Source organism: Acipenser ruthenus, chromosome 27 (genome assembly GCF_902713425.1).
Source record: "Acipenser ruthenus chromosome 27, fAciRut3.2 maternal haplotype, whole genome shotgun sequence".
Lineage (NCBI taxonomy): Eukaryota > Metazoa > Chordata > Actinopteri > Acipenseriformes > Acipenseridae > Acipenser > Acipenser ruthenus.
This window is the reverse complement of record NC_081215.1, coordinates 20,632,774-20,649,165: the sequence shown is the minus strand read 5'-3', so window position 1 is coordinate 20,649,165 and position 16,392 is coordinate 20,632,774. Positions and strand designations below refer to the sequence as shown.

Below are 16,392 nucleotides of genomic sequence, written 5' to 3'. Positions count from 1 at the left end.
CTGACAGTATTAGTTTTAAGGTTTGTTCTACAGTACAGTACACTGAGGTAAAACTGCAAACTACAAAGACTTGTGCCACTAAACCATGACAATGATTAAAGGTTCTAGACATTGCTGTGATGCTATTATTATTCTGGAAGGAAGCTGCTGTTGTCATGGATGTATCTATAGACTTGAAAATGGAATGGCGGGCTGTAAACAAACCCAGCGAAGGATGAAAGTATTAACACAAAGAACAGAGGCTGCTGCTCTTCTCGATTTATTTTTAGCGCATGCTGTGGTGGCTGGCGGTAGATTTGTATTCTCACAGGAAGCTGTACCAGGTGTCCCAACTGGCTGTTTAAAACAGTGAGCTGTGTGTTCTTTAAAAGATAGATTTATAATGATACGTGTACACCACAACCTCGAGTAAAGCTTCAAAGAAAAGAAAAAACACAAGAAAGAAGATGTGTTTGCATATGGTAAGTAAATGTTCTGAAATGTGTTTAAGGTATTGCAAAGCTAAACCTAATTTGTAACGGCTGCTATTCCTCTATTAGGGTGAATATTACTCGTATATAGGTTGGATTCTCATGCAGATAGCAGCCTCATGTCTCCTTGGTTGCTTGCACATATAGGATACAATGTATCTTTATTTCCAATTAGTTTTAATTTTTTTTTTTTTTTTAACACAGAAGAATATAAGTACTTGCAATATGGGAATACAAGCAAACCCCTGAAAATAAGGATGCTAATTAATTGTATTATGGTTCACTTGTCTGAAGTTAGTTACATTATTAATGCACATATAGGGTGGGTCAGTCAGACTCATACTGATCTGTTTTTTTTAAATCTTTTTTATATTTTGTTGCCATGCAGGTTGAGTCATTTCATTTGGGTTTTGTGGTTAAAGTGGCTGCAAGAGTCATTTTTATTTTTTATTTTTGCCACCCTTCCATTTTATCTGAAACCACAGGCTTTATGTGAGCTTGTACAATCCTTTAGTGAAGCCCCATCTGCTTTAGTGAAGCCAGATACAGAGAAAATTCAATTAAATCTTAGAGCAACAGACCTCAGAACCACTCAGACCGTGTTATTTAAAATAAGATTTTTAGATAACGGGTGAGGTCACACTGAACACTTGTTAATTCCCACAGTGGCAGCAGGCAGTTCCACAAACTGTATATATACTGTATATGTAGCGATCTCGGTTCCCGCAGGCAGGTGCATCACACAGGGCGAGGAAATCCACAGGCGGAGGGCGGGCGCAAACCCGGGACCTTTCAGACTGATGCATAGCGCCGATACCGATATTTAAGAGTCGGGTCCTTCGTACAGCGGTATCGGCGATATGCTTCAGGGCGAGAAGTCCCGGGTTCGCGCCCGCCCTCCAACTGTGTGTGGATTTCCTCGCCCTGTGTGATGCGCCTGCCTGCGGGAACCGAGATCGCAACACATATAGAGAGAGAATAATAGATGGGCTTCAGTGAGTTACAGGAAAATAATTACATCTAGGTTTTATGTGAAGTTATAAACTACGAGACCGTTCGGTTGAAAACGAATGAGACGGGCTAAGGCAGCTTTTCTGAATAAAACCACTTTAATGGTATAAAACTGGCATAAAAGAAACAACTAAATTTCAGTTAATAGCAGCTAAATTGTTGTTCTGAGCAAGTCCTCGCTACTTTATACTGTTAAAATTGTTTTGCCCTTACACTTGTTGGTAAGTAGCACCCTGTCACAGGGCAGAGGCCCTGCACACTTATTAGTACTGGTATGTGTTTTGTGGCTGTCAGCCATCTTGACTCAGTCATAGAGAAACAACTTGGCGCCAAGATGGCCACTTTTCACTGCCACACAGTGTAATTGTGTAAATTAAGTTTTAATTTGGGGCGGCACGGTGGCGTAGTGGTTAGCGCTGCTGCCTCACAGCGCCAGGGTCCTAGGTTCAAATCCGGCCTGGGGTACTGTCTGTGTGGAGTTTGCATGCCCCCCTCCCTGTTCATGTGGGTTTTCTCCGGGTACTCCGGTTTCCTCCCAGTCCAGAGACAGGCTGTCCAGGTTGATTGGTCACTCCTGTGTGTCCTGCGATGGACTGGCATTCTGTCCAGGGTGTAGTCTCGCGTTGCGCCCTGTGTCTGCCGGGTTAGGCTCCAGATCACCGCGACCCTTTAAAGGAGTAACCGGTTAATGATAATGGATGGAAGTTTTAATTGATTAATTAAAAAAGTGTGGAATGTGGCCAGCTGGGAATTTAATTCTTGATTATCAATTAAACCCTTGCCATACCCTATAAAAAAGACAAAAGAGACGCTTGTTTGGGGAGTAGCAGCGAGTGTAGGCTCAGGGGAAAGGCTGCGGGTAGGTAGCACAGGGACTTGTGTCCTCTGCGGTTCATCCAACCGCTCCCCGCTCTTTTACAGTTGGATATTTTTATACAGTCCACTAACGTTCCGTTTGAAAACAGTTTCGTCACAGAAACTAAACAATCATTAAAATATTCTCGAAATTAATCAGTGGCAATGGATGATCTCATTACCTTGGCAGCAAGTTATTTGACAGCTTTGGTGCCAATCATTATTAAACCAATCGGTCTGCCTATATGATTGGACAAAACGTGTCGGTGCCCTCCCCTGATCGACTTCTACAGTAAATTGAAAGCGAAATACGGTTGTTCATTGAATGAATGACATCGGAAAGTAGGTTTACTGTTATGAAATATTTAATTGTCTCATGATTACATTTTGTTTTCTTCTTTTAAACCTTCAAAACAACGAATGTGACGGACTTTGTAAAGAATATAGACGTTTTCCGAGGAATGAGAAATAAAATCCATTTAAAAGTAAAATATTAATTCTGGGAACCGCTCTACAGAGAAATAATATGTCATTATTTTCTTAATGTACACGATGAAACTAGTAAGTTAACTGAGTTTTTTAATGTTACTCCCATGACGATAAAAATGTAAGTCATGCTTCGCTAGCTACGTAATGTTAAATCAAACTCTTCATAAATCCAGTTGAATTCCGAAGTTTATTGAGCATTTCGCGAGATAAAAAAAAAAAAAAAGCCACTTATAGTAATTATAAGATAGTCTAGCTGGAAGTTTTTCTTTACGAATGTGATTATATATATATATATATATATATATATATATATATATATATATATATATATATATATATATATATATAAAGTTACGAGCAGCTGTTAACAACAGTAATCACTCTTTTTGGTCATAATATGACATTTAAAAAACCCGTTTGCATATATGAAAGCATTCGATTACCGTAAATCTATTAAACTTCTCCAACCGAATGTTTTCATTTTAAAATCGGTTTAAAAAAAAAAAAAAAAAAAATCTGAACGTGTGCGGCGACGACGATCAAGACAAGTTATCATTTTCTGGAGTAGTTCATGGTAATTAATATAGACAGAAACACAGCAAAGAAGCACACATAATATATCATTGTAAGATTAGTAAAATGTTTTTTTTTGTGTGTATCACGGCCAGGTCCTGTTGTAGGTGAGTACCCAGGGTGTGGAAAGTATGAGATTAAAATAAAATCGCCTAGTCAAGCATGTCGTTTTTTTAACAGTAGTGCGTGTTCCGTTCGAAATGTAAGCCCCTATTGTGCATATATATATATAGCACAGTTGTTTTTTTTCTTATTCTTATAATACTGTATCACCTTTTTAGGATATTTTGAAAACAACTCCCCGTCTACAGCAGTTACTCCACAGTGTAATTATAAATACAGTGCTTCACATTTCAGGTTTAACGTGTTATATTACAGTACATGACTGAGTGTACCCTCTGCATTTATCAAAGCTTTCAGTATTTACAGCTGCTTTGCTCATGGTGAAAAGGTTCATGCCCAGCCTAAACAGCAATGAGAGAAAAAAAAAGCGAGAGGCACCAGGATAGTCAAAACTTGGGTGCTGCAGTGTTTAGTGTAAACCTTTTTGTTTTCATTGTTCCAGTTCTTGTTTTGTTTGTAAATAATAGGTGTGCAAGGAAGCCCTAAACTGCAGTCTTGCTAGCGCTGATAATTAATGCAGCTCATTAATTATACCTCAGCGTTTTGTGCTGCTTGTTCCAGAAATGCAGTCTCTCTTGACTCATGCATGGTAACGAGGCAGGTTTGTTCATAATACACTACTGTAACAGTAAAGGTAAACATGCTCTTGGAGAACACATCCCGCTATACAGGGATTAGCATATAGAAGGAAAAGCAGCTACTCTACAGTATTTTAACCTTTTCTAGTTCCTTTATTACTGCATGGTTCTGTACACTGTCTTTCTTCAAAAACTTCACCAATGCCTCTGTGTTTGCTTGCAGAAAACATTTTACCACTGCAAAGCTTTTCACTAAACATTTTGTTTAAAATGCTTATTAACTTGAGAACTGGGTCATTTTGAATCTTTATTCCAGTGTTTGATCTTACCAGGACCAATTCCAAGCTTGTTACTCTACAGTGTCCCAATTTGGCAGCTTATCTTGTTAGTGTGTCCACAGAGATTTTGTTCTATTCTGTGTCATTTAAGGAAGCTAGAAAGGGGACACGGTGCATGCGTTTTTTTTTTTTTTTTTTTTTTTTTGCAGTACCTATCAAGATTTTAATTATATTTAATTTTGATTTTTTTTTAGCAATTTCTGGTAGGGCTTTAGGGGCTCTTTTGTCCTAGAAAAAATAATTATACGTTTTTAAATCTGAGCTTTTATTACAGGTTAGGAAACATGAAGGACATTCACAGTAGTCTAGCTCCATGATATTTTTTCCCCACTGAATATCAAAGGAAGTTCCTCATAATATTTGATTATTGTGGATTATTTTTTACATACAATTGTCTAGGTACTGGGTACTGCTGACTCTGGACTGCTTTCCTTATTCCATCATGTGATGCTATACATTACTGTACATGGTGCTGACAGAATAAAAAAAAAAACATAAATCATTACTCCTAAGAAGTTTGCCAAACTATAATGAGATCAGAAGGCAGTTCGGTCTTTACGCAGGTTTCAGAACAAGTTCAGACATCCTTTATTTCTCAGCGGTGGTTTCTGTCATTTCCTGCTGCAGACAAACCCTCTTGCTACTCCGGTTTTCTTGAAGTGCTGTTTGCTGTCCTGTCGGCAGTCAGACCTGCCTCTCTGGAGATGCAGAGGAGAACATCATCTTAAAAGACCTTCAGAAAACAGTTCCTGACATGGACAAGGTAAGTGTGTCTCAGTTTCTGCTGCAACCCTCTGCATTGTAGATTGCCGTATCGTTTTATTTCTGACTGATGTACAGCACTAAAGGGTTAATAAGAATATGGTTTTTATTTCTGTATACATAAATCCTTCGATGCTAATATAGTATGTGGTACATTGGGTTGAGTGAATACCTGATGCCTCCAAGGAGAGTCTCCATGTATGAGGCCAGCCTTTATCTTTATCCATTTATATTGGTACTACTCTGAAGAATAAAATACAGATAGCTGTTTGTGAAAAAGTACTATGAAGCTGTTGGCTTCTTTAACATGGGACTTTTGTGAATATCAAACTTTATTTATTGATAAAGAAAGGCATTGAAAAAAGATAAATATAAGCTCTGTGAACAAGCCCCAGCAGTACAGCAGATAGCCTTGAATGTCTTAAGTTATTTTATTTTTAAATCATTTCTTTGGTTCTGGTGCTGTGGTATTGGTTCTCACTATATGGCCCTGTTCTAACTTTAAACAGACATCTTCAATCCTTTCAAATCATATGGGAATGGAATCTAATATTAGGACATATTTCATTTAAATATGTTCATCACATTTTCTGTAATGAGACCAGTTTCTTACTTTCTTTAAATTAGATTTATTTTCAAAGTCTCTTAAACTGTGATTATTACTTTAAATTGGGAGCTTTTTCAATACAATTTAAAGGGAAGTGGAAAATCCAAGTCATAGTCTGCTGACCCCTACCTACCTGCTTGCTTTCTCTATACTAAACATATACATAGAGATGTAAAAAAAAAAAAAAAAAAAGTCTAGTAAAATTAATTTGTTATTTTGTTAAATTACTTTTCTGGCTTAATTTTGTTTTCTGTGCAGACAAATGTTACATAAAGTGAATTCTTGCAATAAAATCGTCTCTGCCTTGAAAAAGTCTTTAGTTTAAGAATTAGGTTACCCTCAAGGACAAACGGATTACCACCACTTGTTTACAGTTATAATGAACCTTGATCTGTATTACTGATCTAACATATACTGATTGTATCTCAGAGATAAGTGGTTTTGTGGCAGGAAAACGATACAGATCTCATCATATTCTGCTGCACAGTTTTGTTTGATATAATGTCCTGTGGCCTTACAGAGCCTCATACAAGATAGAACAATCAATCAAAAAAAGAACTAATTTTGTTGAAATTTAGTGACTAGGATTAAATTCTAGCAACCTATAGCGACTTCAAAAAAAAAAAGAAGTCAGTGGTACAAAGTTTTAATATAACACTGTTGCAATTACATTTTCCATAGTTGTTACACTAAAGTAATTTATTGTGAGCTGTATTGAAACTCCACAGGCACTGTGCTACCTAGCTCACATTCTAGTTTCAATGACAGGGGTTCATTGTGGTTTTTTTGCCTTTGTATCCTACAGGTTTTTTGTACAGATTGTAAGGAACAGAGATTAGCACAGAGTCTCTGCCCTTACTGTAACAAATGGCTGTGCTTGAGATGTACCGATCTACACCGCCATGCGACAGATAGCAAAATGAACGTCTTGTCAGAAACTGAGAGGATGCAACCCAATACTGGTAGGCTATAGATTTTTATTTATCAAATGATTGATTATGAAGGTTTAGGGTATAAACAAGCTATTTAACTCTAGAGTTTGGTTTAAACCGTGCCGCAGGTTTATGCTGTGTTGAAATTCTGACGTGAACACAGTTTGCAGAACGCTGGAGAAAACAGAAACCATTTCAGCAGGATGTGGTCATTGAATGATTTGAAATGTCAGGTGCTGAATTTATTACACGCCCTGCTAAATAAGTCTACCTGTTAATGCATTAAAATTGTGCAATATTCTTTTTAACAAAACCATTTAGATAGTATTATTTAGTAACTGCTCTGCACATGGCTGCACAGCCACCTAGTTAATTGTTTGATTGAAAGTGTGGAATGTAGCCAGGTGGTGATTGAATCAATCATGCCCCTGGCCACATGATAAAATCTATTAATATTACACTGAAATTTACTGTACATATGTTCATGATACACATAACTTAACACAAATATAGTTTGGAACTAGTTTTGATGAATTTTAAAAAATACTTTAAACTAAGGATTGACTGGTAATCACTTAGTTTATAACTGAATTGCAGGACTTTATTTTCTTAAGCCATCTGTGTTTTAATGGGCAACAATTAATAGTCCATTGACACCCATGATCATCACTGTTCCTTGTGACCTGTCTCCACTGACCATGTTAGGCTTGTCCATGTGCTGATGCAAGGTCCATGGACAGGACACAACAAAACCATTCAAAGCATATTCCATACAAGACATTATGACACTGATTGGTAAAATGAGTCATGTATGATATATATTTGTCTGTGGTAAGAACAGACCACAGTAGCAGAAGACTGAACAAATAGTTATAAATGGAAGACTGTGATATCTCTGGTGGCTGGAATTTACTGCACAAATGTGATTTTAAAAATGAGAAAAATGTCAGACTAATTTTCAATGTTTGCTTGTTTGAAATACTGGTCACTATGCACAATTTGAACTCATTAGTTATTTAAATGTTTTTAAGTCTGCTTCAATTAATAAGGTGCAGTTTGGTATTCATGAAACTGTTCCTGAATGTCGCATGCATAATGATATTTTATTGGTAAAAACAGACTTTACGTAACTCACAAATTGCAGCTTTGTGAAGAGGATCTGCTACAGTGGTCTTTTTTTATTTTATTTTTTTTAGCAGATTATTACATTAAAGCATGGCTTTTTGAACTTCCTGTTCCCTAAAGATGCTGAAGGTCGGTCACAGGAACTCCTGTATTGTCAGCAGCACAATCGGGAACCTCTGTGTTTATTTTGTGAAACGTGTGCCATGTTGACCTGCAGTAGCTGCCACCTTTCATCACACAAAAATCACAGGTAAGGAAACATTTTATTATGAAAGCACACAGGGAGAGAATGACTGTGAAGCAATTATGAATCGAAATTCCTTTCTTTGGTTGGTCCCCTAACTGCACCACCACCACCCCAGCAAGTTGTCATTTCCAAATACTTTGTTCTGTAAAATGTTATAGCTTCTTAAATTCAAGGTATTTATTTATAATTTTGCAGCCTAACAACCTTTAAACGGCTTATGGAAATGTGTTTTGTAAAGTGTTCATTGCAGACAGTTTATGTAACTATTTTTTTGTATTTCAGGCTTTTCCATGTTGGTAAGGCCATTCAAAACCAACAGAGGCTTTTTGAAAGTTTAACAGCACAAGTGGAGGACAAGAAAGCAACCATGAAGAACTCCACTAAACAAATCGAATCCAGGTAGAGTAATGCATGTACAGAAAACTGGGCTTCATGTATTTTAACCTTGGTAGTGCACCGTAGCATTGGAATTAACTACATGTGTGTAAGTAATAAAAAAATTGTCTGATTCTTATGAATAGAGGTCACTATACAATATTTGATTTGCCCAGAAAATCAATTAATCTTAGCACAATAACTCACTCTTTTATTGTCCCTTTGACTTGGTTGAGTCCCGTTTGCCACAATGCTGTATGTTTAATGGAAGTAGTGTAACTATTATTATTATTTATTTCTTAGCAGACGCCCTTATCCAGGGCGACTTACAATTGTTACAAGATATCACGTTGTTTTTTACATACAATTACCCATTTATACAGTTGGGTTTTTACTGGAGCAATCTAGGTAAAGTACCTTGCTCAAGGGTACAGCAGCAGTGTCCCCTACCAGGGATTGAACCCACGACCCTCCTAGCTTTCTTTGTCCATTTATTTATACTAAACCAGGTATTTGGACCTCACTTCAAACACAAACCCTTTATATGGTGCCCATCTGATTCTGCTGCGGATGGTGTATAAAAACAATACATTCAGAGTATATAAACTATTCTAGTGATCTAGTAAATGATGATGTTCTCAATGCTGTCTTGTTCTACAGGTTACATGACATAAAAGTCATGCGCAGGAAAACAGAAAACCAGATTCAAATGGCAAAGATGATCATGATGAATGAAATAAACAAGCGAGCCAATGTACTGTTGGAACAACTTGAGGTAATTACCCATCCTGGAGTTAGCAGAACCTTTTGAAGAGGTTTATTAGAGGTAAAGTTAATGATTTGTATACATCACAGGCCAACTAAAAGGTATACTGTACTTTACACTATATGCATTTCTTTACTGTTTCATTGTTTACCAGCTTAAATCCTATTTGAATGTGCTCTATTGTGATGTATTTTTGTTTGCTTATATTATATTTGCCATGCTTGCTAACTATTCTAGCAAAAATGTAATTTTTCAACTGCTGAGTCATTTTCTGAAAAGACTCCTAAAAGCTGGTTTTCTAAAGTGAGGTAGTTTTAAAAGATGACCACTAGGGCGGTGCGGCTATAATTCTTGTCCCCTCTGAAACTGATTTTTGTATGGAGATTTTCCATTTTCTAGCTCAGTTGCTGCAGTTAGCCTGCTGAAATAAGCAGAAACAGTAATTCAGACTTGTACAAAACACATAATTCAGAGGGTGTTGTAACCCTCGAGTTCCTTTGTATGTACAGCATTGAAATTACGTACTTTTTTTTTTTTTTTTTTAAATGTCATGATTTACCTACTCTGTCCTTCAAGATGTATTTATTCAAAATATCTTTTTTTTTTTTTTCTTTTTCTATTCAGCAACATGCAGTATGTACCAGAGGCCGAAACATTACATCCTGCATTCACGTTCTGTTTAATCAGTACAGTTCATGTGTGTCAATGAATTTTCATTCATTTTCACATAATACTGACCTTGAATTGAGTGGTCTTGATGTCAGTGGAAATACTTAAATCTTTATTGAATCATTATTATGAGACAGATTTATTTTGGGATTATTAATTTTAAATACCCTCATTTTTAGTATAGTTTAGATATTTCCCTCTTAGACTACTTTAACTCTGAGCTAATGCAGTTTTTTGTTTCTCACACAGAGGATAACGGATCATTATAAGTTGAGTCTGGAATACAAGCAGCATGGAATTGTAGACCTTTGTCAGCAGCTAGAACAAGTGCAGAACTTTATAAACTGGGCAACAGCTCATGACAAGAGCATTCCATTCCTCTATAGTAAGGAACTGGTGAGTTGTACCTTTCTTTTCATGCAGCCTAGATTGTTCTTCTGGTGGATATATATGTGCAGTGGGTATGTACAGTAGTGTCAATAAGAATTGGCATCCCCGTGTATGTTTAAACTTGTACATGTTTGCAAATGCACAAGGGAAAGTAAAATAAGAGGTGTCTCTCAGCTTACATTTCAGATGCAACGCTTGCATGAATCCCAGCTCCATGCAAATGTGGGTCCTGCTAATAAAGTCAACTTCTACTGGGATGCCAGTTTCTGGACCAAGCAGATTTCACTCTTTGGTACAGCAATAATGATTTATTTATTTTACCCTTGTAGAAACAGTATTGCAGTGGCAAAACAGTAGTGTACCAAACCGAAAAATAAAAAATGTTTATACAAGAAACAACATATAACTGCTTCATTGTTGTGTAAGAACATAAGAAAGTTTACAAACAAGAGGAGGCCATTCAGCCCATCTTGCTCGTTTTGGTTGTTAGTAGCTTATTGATCACATAATCTCATCAAGCAGCTTCTTGAAGGATCCCAGGGTGTCAGCTTCAACAAGGGGAGTTGGTTCCAGACTGTAGTTGTGGTTTTAACCACTGCACATGAATTTAGAATAAGTTAGTTATAGAGTATAAAAGGTAGAAGTTAAAATGTTCACGCTGTCAGATTGACTAGATAAAATGGAAATCATTTTAAATTAAATACATTTCAGGATAACATTTGGCTGTCTGAGGGAAATAGATTTGTTTTAAAATGAAAGGGTTGCTCTCTTGAATTCTGTCTCAACAAAAGTGTGCTAATTTGTTTTCAGGTCAGCTGACAACAGACACAGCTCACCAAGGCTTTCCAAACAATGCTAACATACACCGACCCCAACCTCTCATTTGTCAAGGCCTGCCAGCAGCCATACATCACAGACCTGTAGATCAAGCCAATGAGTTCCAGCCATGTTTTCAACAACTGACCCCTGTCTATTGTGGACAGTGCCATCATAGGCCTCAAGCTCTCCAAGAACATCTCGCCCAACAGTGTATGCACCTTACAGAAACAAACAGAGGGCACACACGGTTGCAGCAACAGAATCCCATGGGTCAACATGAACTAGAGCAGGGCAGGAGGTATCGGCGGACAATGCCTTACCCCATGAAGACAACACAGCCCTTGAAAGTACCTCAACTAGCACAGCTTGAGCAGGATCAGCAGGCAGGTATGGGAGCGCACTTACAAATGAAGCAGTTGGAGCAAAACGCCTATCCAGTTAGTTGCACGCTGCCGTCACACAGGATTCACCAGCAGATGCATCTCCACCGGGCTCCACCAAGAATGAAAGCCCCCCAGACACACATGGCACAGCAACAGCCTGTGGTGCAGCGCAGCCATTTGCAGCAGATGCAACTCCTGCAGCAACGACAGATGCAGAAAACAGAGCCCCTGTTACTGGACCACGCAGTGCAGCATGGCGTCCTGCAACCCAGCCAACTGGAGCAAATGCAAAAAGTCCCAAAGGTCCTGCAGCAGACTCAGGAGCCCAAACTGCATCTCCAGCCCCCAGCAAAACCCCAGCAGTTTCAGCAATCCAGAGTGGGGCAAATCAATTACATTGTGAGACAGCAGCCTGTTCAACCTCAGAATGGTGTGCAGCAGCAAAGCTTCCAGCCAGCACAGAATAATGGTCGGGTTCAGCAGACTGAGCAGCTGCAGCAGGAAGCTGAGCTCCAGCAACACAATGAGAACCATGGGATGACTCATGCAAGTGTGGTGAACCAAATCGTAAGTTTTACACATTAGATTATTTGTCATATATAGCCCAGCTGACTGCATACTTTAGAAAAGATACATATTCTATACCTCCAGGCATAAAGGTGAAAAAACCACAATGTGTATTTAGATCCTTCAAACAGCAATGAAATAGAAGTGGGTAGATTTTGGTTTCTCTGCATTTCAAACAGTCTGCTTTTCATATTGTATTTTCTTTCTGAAAGTTATAAGCATGGCTCTGGTAGTTATAAATGGCATACAGTTTGGTTGGCTGGACCTCCTTGGTTTTGTGAAAGTTGAAGCACTGGTATATTCCGTTTATATAAGGCTATTCTTTGGAAATTACCTCCATATATAAATTAAATACTTTATAGTTGCTTTTTGTAACTACATTATTGGATCGCATACATAATTTAATAATTCATTTTACGCTTCCTAAAGTGCCTACAGAGGCTGCTAAAAGATCATTTGCCTATTTTGCTCCTTGGTCTTGGAATAATTTTACTTAAGTTGCAGTCCCGAATAACTTTAGTACAATTTAAGAGTAAGCTGCTCGATTATCTGCTTGAGAGTTGTGCATGTTTTAAGTAGTTGAGTAGACTTGTTACTGTTTGCCTTTCTTGGCTAGGTCGCACTTGTAAAAGAGATTTTAATCTCAATGTGCTTACCTAGTAAAATTAAAGGTTTTAAAAAAAATACAGTAGCTGTATTTATATTGTTGAATTTAAAACATTACATTAGGTTAAGAGAAGCAGGATGCAATATCAGACAGGTGTAATGTTTTTCTTAATACTAGGTTGGTCAGTTTTTTTAATGATTATCAGATTTCATATTTCTCTACTTCATTTCCTTGTTCCTGCTTGAGTCACTATATTTTATATAGTGGTAAGAGCCAGCTTCATCTTGAGTCTCTGAACTACTGTGTTTGGCCTGTAGATGTAGAATTGTTCTCCCAGAACACTACATGACTGTTTGTGCATAGCATGCAGTGGGCTCTGATCACTTCCGGCTCTGATCAGCTCAAAGCAGGCCATAAGAATAAATTGATACTACTTAGTAACTGAGCAAAGGACATAAAATGTGAGAGACAGTAAGACGCATATATTATCCCAAATCTTCCAGTGTACCAACCAACGTCTTTCCATGGTGCTTCCAAGATTCTGACCCACCATGCAACTTGCTCTGAACACAGTGGGTTCCTAATCTGTTGAATGTGTTTTATTGTAGTGATTTTAAAGACCATGCTGCTTTTCCTAACAGCTACCTGTACATTATGACTCGGTACTTTCAGTGTGTTTACCTGCACACTGTCCTTACCCAGCCATTCAGCATCAACACTTTCCAAGCATAACACAGAGGTAATGGTTTACCTTGAAACTATTGAGTAAGTGACTACAGATTCAGACAATTTCTTACATATTTAGGAGTAACCTAGCCACTTGGCCAAGTTTCAATAATTGCAAAATCAATTCAATATATTTAAAAACTCAATTTATGAGGAGTTTCCAAAACTTCTACAGTAGTATTATCATGTAAATACATGTTCATCAGTATATGTATATACACACAAATGTGTAATCACAAAATGTGTCCCTTTTAATGAACAACAAAGCTTAAAAAAACATCTGAAATAATGAAAAAGATATAGCTGGACATTAGTAATGTAAAAACAGTGGGATATATTAAATACAATGAATTGACACTTACTTAAAAGCAGAGTTTAATGAAGGGTAAACACTGAGTTGAAGCCCTCTGTTTATTTAACCTCGCATTAATGAGTTGCCCTGGGAATATACTTGAGCTCACTGTTAGATTTCATTCCTCGGAGCACATCTCTTACTGTTGCCTCGAATCAGTGCATATCACATCTTTCATTTGAGAGGTGGATGGCAGTTAAAGGCTTTCTGCGTTTTTAGTGCTATTCACATTTAAAACACAGAAAACGCAGCTGGATTCCTAAGGGACTTATTATAGGTAAGTATGTTTAATTGCTCAATAATTACATGAGATCTGTTTATCTCAGCCAGCTAAAACCTTACAGCTGGGTGTGTAGCTAGAAACAAGGAAAGCAGTGGGTGAACATGCAGTATTATTGTGCAGAATATGTTGCTGTATTTTTCAGAATACAGTTAGTCTCTGTAACTGCATAATATATAAATAAATACTTAGATTGGTAGATCTATATAGATCATTATTTTATTTTTAAAACTATACGGACAAAACCACAGGGGCCTTTTGCTATTAATGGCTGTATTTAACCTTAATTGTTATGCATGTTTGTCTTTGTGGCATTGTTACGAAAATGCAAATCAAATGGCTGAACAAATAGGCATTTTTAAAAGCAGGTTTAATTCTCTGCCTACCCTGATATAAATAACGCATAAATTAGCACATTTTGCAGGTCTACCTACAACTGTAATTCTGGCACAGTTTCTTTTTTTCTGATGATTTTAAAATCCGAAACTCATTAGCAAGCAATGTCTGATCCTTGCTGACCCACTTTTAAATCTCCCAATGTTAATTTGTATGGGAAATGAAAGTTCAACGGTCTAAATCTGTCAGGATTGTGCATCAGGAGCCGCTGCTGACAGGGATCCTGCCTCGCAGAAAATGGCCGTGCCAGCCAACCAACCCCTGAGCCTCGCACCAAAAATAACTGACCTAATATCTGAGAAAAGGGCTCATGAAAACACCCAGCAAGATTCAGCACCTTTCCCAAGGCCTGAAACACACTCGTCCCCCGAGGACCTGCATGATAACCTAGCAACACATAACAGGGACCAAGGGAGCATGGAATTCAAGGTAAGGTTAAGTGATGTGACATCAGTTTCCACGCTCGGGTTACAAATGATCCAAATTGCCCAGAATAGTTTGAGAGATTGATTTCCTGACGAGCTAATAACCTAAACAATGGGTTCTGTTAATCAGGTTTCAATTTTGTATGTGGAAAAGGAACCGGATGATTTGAGGGCCATGCTTTTTTAATAAATTTGAAAGGGAGGGAAGGGTATGTGATGTTTCATTGTATTTTTCATTGATTAGTGTTTAAATCATCATTTCAGTAGTTCTGGACAAACACCAATCACAAAATGTTAGTACAAATACCTATTGAGGAGAATGCGGAGTATGCTTTTTTACATTGAAATATGTTATGTATACACATTCATTTGGCATCAAACATAACTTGGTTTGAGGGCTCGCTGCCTGGCCAACTGGACGAGGCAGAGACCCCCATAGACAAAACCTAAGCTTTTTTAAAAAGGTGGAGATGGGGAGGTGGTGGGTTACGATGAAATTGAAACACAAATGAGAGGTACGTGAAGAGGGTATTTATAGTGCTAACAATCTTAATTAGCTAATGTGTAAATTGAACGATTCAATTTGGTGATGCGTAGATTGGTGTCTGACCCTCCTCCTGAACTTTAGTTATAAACTTAATTTAGTGGGTCATCCCATTAAAGAAATCCCTAGCAATACCACTGGTGTTGACCTTATACTGGTTACAAATACTGTAAGTGTACTTTATTATTTTAATTAATATAATTTTAGTAACAAGTGGTTTTGAGTTTTGTATATACAAACATACTTTTACATGCAAGATCATAAAAATCCTATGGGTTTGTAAGTGTGTCTCTCTTTGAAAATCAAGCATGTGACCTAGTCATTATTCCCTATACAAGACCAGCCACACCAAGATTAAGGGTAAAAAAGATACATTTATTTAATGCATGATTCCACTATTTTTAATTTTCTTTTAAAGGAAGGTGACCGTATCTTAAAAGGACGAATTAAAGAGGACGGTGAAAATACATTTGATGAACCAATAAATTTGTCTTTCAACGAACACCAGTTCTTTGGAACGCCCCCCATGTCCTCTGCTGGTCTTCGTATCTCTCCTGTAACAGGTAAAATAGCGGGACAGTGCCCGGGCTCTGTGCTTTCATGTCAACACCAATTTTTTTTTTTTTTTTTTTTTTTATTACTATTTCCCTAAACTTTTAACCTATAATAAATGCAAGTACTGTTCATACCATAAAATCAATTAAAGGGGTTTTTGTCTCTTTGTTAGCTGGCAGCATATTTGAAGGTGAAGATAATGAAATTAATGGAAATACATCACAGAATAATATCAGGTACAGTAACTTATTCCTATGATTTCCTATGATTGTTGCTTTGTCAGCGGTGTGAGTTACACTTAGGATAGATGTTCACAAAAACTGCATTATACACAGCCCTATATATCTTCCCTCGCCCACAGTGCCGCACACTTTGTCTCTGTCTATCTATCTGTGTGTGTGTGTGTGTGTGTTTCTTTCATGGCAGTT

The 16,392-nt window shown here is 37.5% G+C and overlaps 1 protein-coding gene across 4 annotated transcripts in view; it reads left to right on the top strand.

Annotated features, from left to right (window-relative positions):
- The first annotated feature begins 330 nt into the window (after nt 1-330).
- LOC117432459 (tripartite motif-containing protein 66-like) overlaps nt 331-16,392 on the top strand; it is a 20,494-nt gene continuing 4,432 nt past the window's right edge. The window contains exons 1-12 of one of the 4 annotated variants that reach the window (XM_034054396.2): nt 331-461; nt 5,065-5,200; nt 6,612-6,768; nt 7,984-8,113; nt 8,393-8,509; nt 9,146-9,260; nt 10,170-10,316; nt 10,485-10,602; nt 11,121-12,079; nt 14,630-14,869; nt 15,828-15,972; nt 16,137-16,200. In XM_034054396.2, coding sequence (XP_033910287.2) covers nt 5,192-5,200; nt 6,612-6,768; nt 7,984-8,113; nt 8,393-8,509; nt 9,146-9,260; nt 10,170-10,316; nt 10,485-10,602; nt 11,121-12,079; nt 14,630-14,869; nt 15,828-15,972; nt 16,137-16,200 — 2,201 coding nt within the window. In that variant the 5' untranslated portion in view covers nt 331-461; nt 5,065-5,191. Of the gene's footprint in view, nt 462-2,297; nt 2,679-5,064; nt 5,201-6,611; nt 6,769-7,937; nt 8,114-8,392; nt 8,510-9,145; nt 9,261-10,169; nt 10,317-10,484; nt 10,603-11,120; nt 12,080-14,629; nt 14,870-15,827; nt 15,973-16,136; nt 16,201-16,392 lie in introns of those variants that run through there. The other 3 variants (XM_059002098.1, XM_059002099.1, XM_034054399.2) reach the window with 3 other exon arrangements.